The 3,792-nt window shown below is 62.8% G+C and overlaps 1 protein-coding gene across 1 annotated transcript in view; it reads left to right on the top strand.

Moving 5' to 3' along the window:
• Positions 1-3,792, top strand: part of KIF1A (kinesin family member 1A) — a 33,453-nt gene that overhangs the window by 21,512 nt on the left and 8,149 nt on the right. The window contains 9 exon segments of the mRNA XM_009323192.1: positions 95-233; positions 385-553; positions 911-1,001; positions 1,359-1,477; positions 1,661-1,716; positions 2,474-2,582; positions 2,692-2,758; positions 2,850-2,934; positions 3,310-3,415. Of these exon segments, the coding sequence (XP_009321467.1) occupies positions 95-233; positions 385-553; positions 911-1,001; positions 1,359-1,477; positions 1,661-1,716; positions 2,474-2,582; positions 2,692-2,758; positions 2,850-2,934; positions 3,310-3,415 (941 nt within the window).

The raw sequence follows: 3,792 nt of genomic DNA, 5'->3' as shown, positions 1-3,792 counted from the left end.
GGTGGGAGGGGAGAGCTGGAGGTGCCCCAGTGCTTGGGGCAGTGGCGGCGGTGCAAGCAGACCACCAGCATCCTAAGCCCCACTCCTGGCGCAGTTCCAGTCGGAGTCATGCCCGGCCGTGGGGATGTCTCGCTCGGGGACCTCCCAGGAAGAGCTGCGTATCGTCGAAGGCCAGGGGCAGGTCAGCGACATGGGTCCCTCCGCTGATGAAGTCAACAACAATACCTGTGCAGGTGAGGGGGTGCTGACAAGTGGTTGGGGAGCAGACCCCTGTCCGGCACCCAGCCTCCTGCACCCGCCCAAGCATTGAAAGCCCACTGCCCCAGTGCAGGCTGCTGGCAGACACCAAGGGGGGTGACTTGCTGAGGACCCTCCTCCCCGCAGTGACCCCAGAGGACCTTCTCCTGGACAGCCCAGAGAAGCCTGCGACAGATGGGCCACTGGAGACGGCTCTGGACCACCTGAAGCTGGGCAGCATCTTCACTTTCCGTGTGACGGTCCTGCAAGCCTCCAGCATCTCCGCGGAATACGCAGACATCTTCTGCCAGTTCAAGTGAGCCCCCAGTGTCCCCTGGCCCCATGTCTCCCACTGTGCTCTGGCCATTGCCTTGGGGCTGGCAGTGAACGTCAGGAAGCCCCAGCCCCCCCCACCTCTGAGCCCTTCATGGATGGGGAGGCAAAACCAAGGGCTGCGGGATGAGCCCATGTGCTTGTTCGGTACCTTGTTCGGTCGCTGGTGAAAGGCAGGGAGAGGCTCCCATCAGCTTTGGGGGAGTCCTGTGCCAGCCTAGGGTGCAGGTGGCAGGCCCAGGGAGAGTGGGTTCTTCTCCTGGTCCCTGCCCTCTCTCCCATCCCTGCTCTGGCACATCCCCATCCCACAGCCCCCGAGCCACCTTCCTTCCCTTTGCAGCTTTATTCATCGCCATGACGAGGCCTTTTCGACAGAGCCCTTGAAGAACACGGGACGGGGGCCACCGCTGGGCTTCTATCATGTCCAAAATGTGCGTACCCCTCCCCTGCGGCTACCAGGGTCTCTGCAGGGCCATTGGCTAGATCTTCTCCCTGGGGGAGCAGCTTCCTCCTGGCTTTCCCAGCCTGTCACAGCCACCCAGCTAAGCCAACCATAGACAAGGTGGATGTGTTGGGGAAAAACCAAAAGCCCTTGCCCTCCACCCAAAAAGGCTGGGATTTCATGGTAGTGGTCTTGGTAGGGAGAGCATCCCCAGGCCATGGGGAAGGGGATGGGTGAGGGATGCAGGGGATTGGACAGGCTTGCACCCTCCCACCTCCCCGGTGCTGTTGCCAGCTGCATCCCTTTCCCAGCTAAACTGCGCCATCAGTGGGTCTTTCTCTTCTAGATCGCTGTGGAGGTGACCAAGTCCTTCATTGAATACATCAAGAGCCAGCCGATTGTATTTGAAGTCTTCGGGCACTATCAGCAGCACCCCTTCCCGCCCCTCTGCAAGGACGTCCTGAGGTGGGTGCACCCTGGGCGACCCCTGGCCCCTGGGTGCCACGGGGCACTTGGTGCAGCCGGCTTCCTGGGGACCCAGAGAAAAGGGGGGCAGGTGGTGGGAGGGGGTGGCCCCCAGGCATAGGTGGGGTTGGTTGGGTTCTGGGGTCCCTGTGGATGCTTTAACTGAGCCTGTTCTCTCTGCAGCCCGCTGAGGCCATCCCGGCGCCACTTCCCCCGTGTGATGCCACTCTCCAAACCAGGTAGGGGATCTGGCCTCCTGCTCCTCCGCCCACCCGCGGTCCCCGTGCTGGGTGCAGGGTCCCCTTCCCCAGGGGGACCAGTTAGGACCCCAGGGACACCACAAAATGTACTGCAGACCAGAGCACCCGAAAGCCCTTGGCACCCATTCCCACAGCACCTGGCTGATGCAAAACCCCCTTCTTCCTCCTGTGGAGTGGCAGGGAGCAGGCTACCCGCCCTGGACGGCTCAGATGGCCACCCAGCCCTGCCATCCCGCAGGGGCTGCAGGGTTCCTGCTGTGCTCTGGCCACTGAGATGCGAGTTGTTGGGGATTGGCTGAGCGCCATGGTTTGCTGTGAGGTCCCTGGGCCAGCAGCAGGGGAGCCTTCCTCCAGCTGTCCCTAAGTGGCAGTCCCAGAGCGGCTGTCCCCAAGTGGCTGACCCTGAGCAGTCCCTGGAGCATTTCTGTGTGGTTTGGGATGTGTCCATGCTGGGGCTGCGGGCTCAGAGTTTGCATCTCGGGGATGTGTGAGGCCGGCCGCATCCTGACACCCTCGCTGCTCCGTGTTGGGCATGGGAGAAGGCACACCACTGGTCAGCGAGGTCCCCAGGATGGGGCTGTCCCCCTCTATGCTCTCCCTCCTGCCTTGCTGCTGCCTCTGTGTGTCTCCCCGTGGTCCCTGCCTGCTCTGCCCTTATCCTGCCTGCTGTCACATGCCTCACTCCAAACAGCAGCAGCAAGCTCGCCCTTTAAGCTGTCTTTCTGACCCACCACAGTGCCTGCGACGAAGCTGAGCACCATGACTCGGCCCAGCGCCGGCCCGTGCCAGTGCAAGTACGACCTGATGGTCTTCTTTGAGATCTGTGAGCTGGAGGCTAACGGCGAGTAAGTCCTGCTGGGAAGGAGAGGGAGGCAGCGAGGTGATTTGCCTGATGCTCAGCACCTCTGGACAGGCTGACAGGGCTCTGTGTCATGGTGCAATCCTCTCTTGCAGCTACATCCCTGCCGTCGTGGACCACCGTGGAGGTGTGCCGTGCCATGGGACCTTCCTCCTCCACCAGGTACTCCCTCCCCGAGATGCTGTCCCAGCTCTGGCTCCTGCCAGGAGCTGTGTTAACCACTGTCCCTTCTCTCTGGCCTCGTGGGTCTCAGGGCATCCAGAGGAGAATCACCGTCACCTTGGTGCATGAAACAGGCAGCCTCATCCGCTGGAAGGAAGTGCGGGAGCTGGTTGTGGGTAAGCCGAGACAGATTGGGTGGGCTGTGAGCAACCCCCAGCCTGCCGAGCTCCTGAGCATCCTCTCAGACTGTTTCTTGCCCACATTCCCATGTGGGGCTTTATGCCTTGTCTACCCTCCCGCCCTGCAATAGCAAAGCAGCGGCTGCCTGGCAGGTGACACCAGGACGCCACGTGGGCAGGATGCCTCGGTCCCAGCCACCGTGTCCAGGAGCTGGACCAGGACCAGCTGAGTGGCTGAGCACCAGGCGGCTGCTGCCTGTGATAGGGGGGCTGCTGGGGGATGCAGCCAGGTGGGCTGCCTCTGCCCCTTGCCGGGACCCTCACAGGGCCACCACCTGTCACCTGAGTGGCGTCCCCGTGCTGCGCTTGCAGGTCGGATCCGTAACACCCCAGAAGCAGATGAGTCTCTCATTGACCCCAACATCCTGTCCCTGAATATCCTCTCCTCCGGGTACATCCACCCCTCCCAGGACGACCGGTGCGTGCAGCTTCTTCTCTTGCTCTTCCCCCGCTGTGGTGAGGGCTGGGGGGGGTAACATGGGGAGCCCCTCTCTCCCCTGGGGGGGCTCTCGGCCCCTCTGCAGGGTCCTGCCAACCCGCTGCTGCCTCGGGGTGGGGTTTTTCTGGAGCCACAGAGGGTCTCGGGGTTCAGGACCACCAGCCCCCTTCCTCCTCCTCCCCAAGGCCTCTCCGCGCTGGGCTTCGGCACTACAGGGAATTTGGGTGGGGTCCTGCTCTCCGGTGGTGGCTGTGACTGCCTGGTGCAGAGAGCCAGTTGGTGCCGGTGCTGGGAGGATGTACTGACCCCGCGGCTGGAGGGAACCTGCCATGAAGCGCTATTTGTCCCCTCTCCCA

This window comes from Pygoscelis adeliae, unplaced genomic scaffold (genome assembly GCF_000699105.1).
Source record: "Pygoscelis adeliae isolate BGI_AS28 unplaced genomic scaffold, ASM69910v1 Scaffold544, whole genome shotgun sequence".
Lineage (NCBI taxonomy): Eukaryota > Metazoa > Chordata > Aves > Sphenisciformes > Spheniscidae > Pygoscelis > Pygoscelis adeliae.
This window is presented reverse-complemented; position numbering and strand designations above follow the sequence as displayed.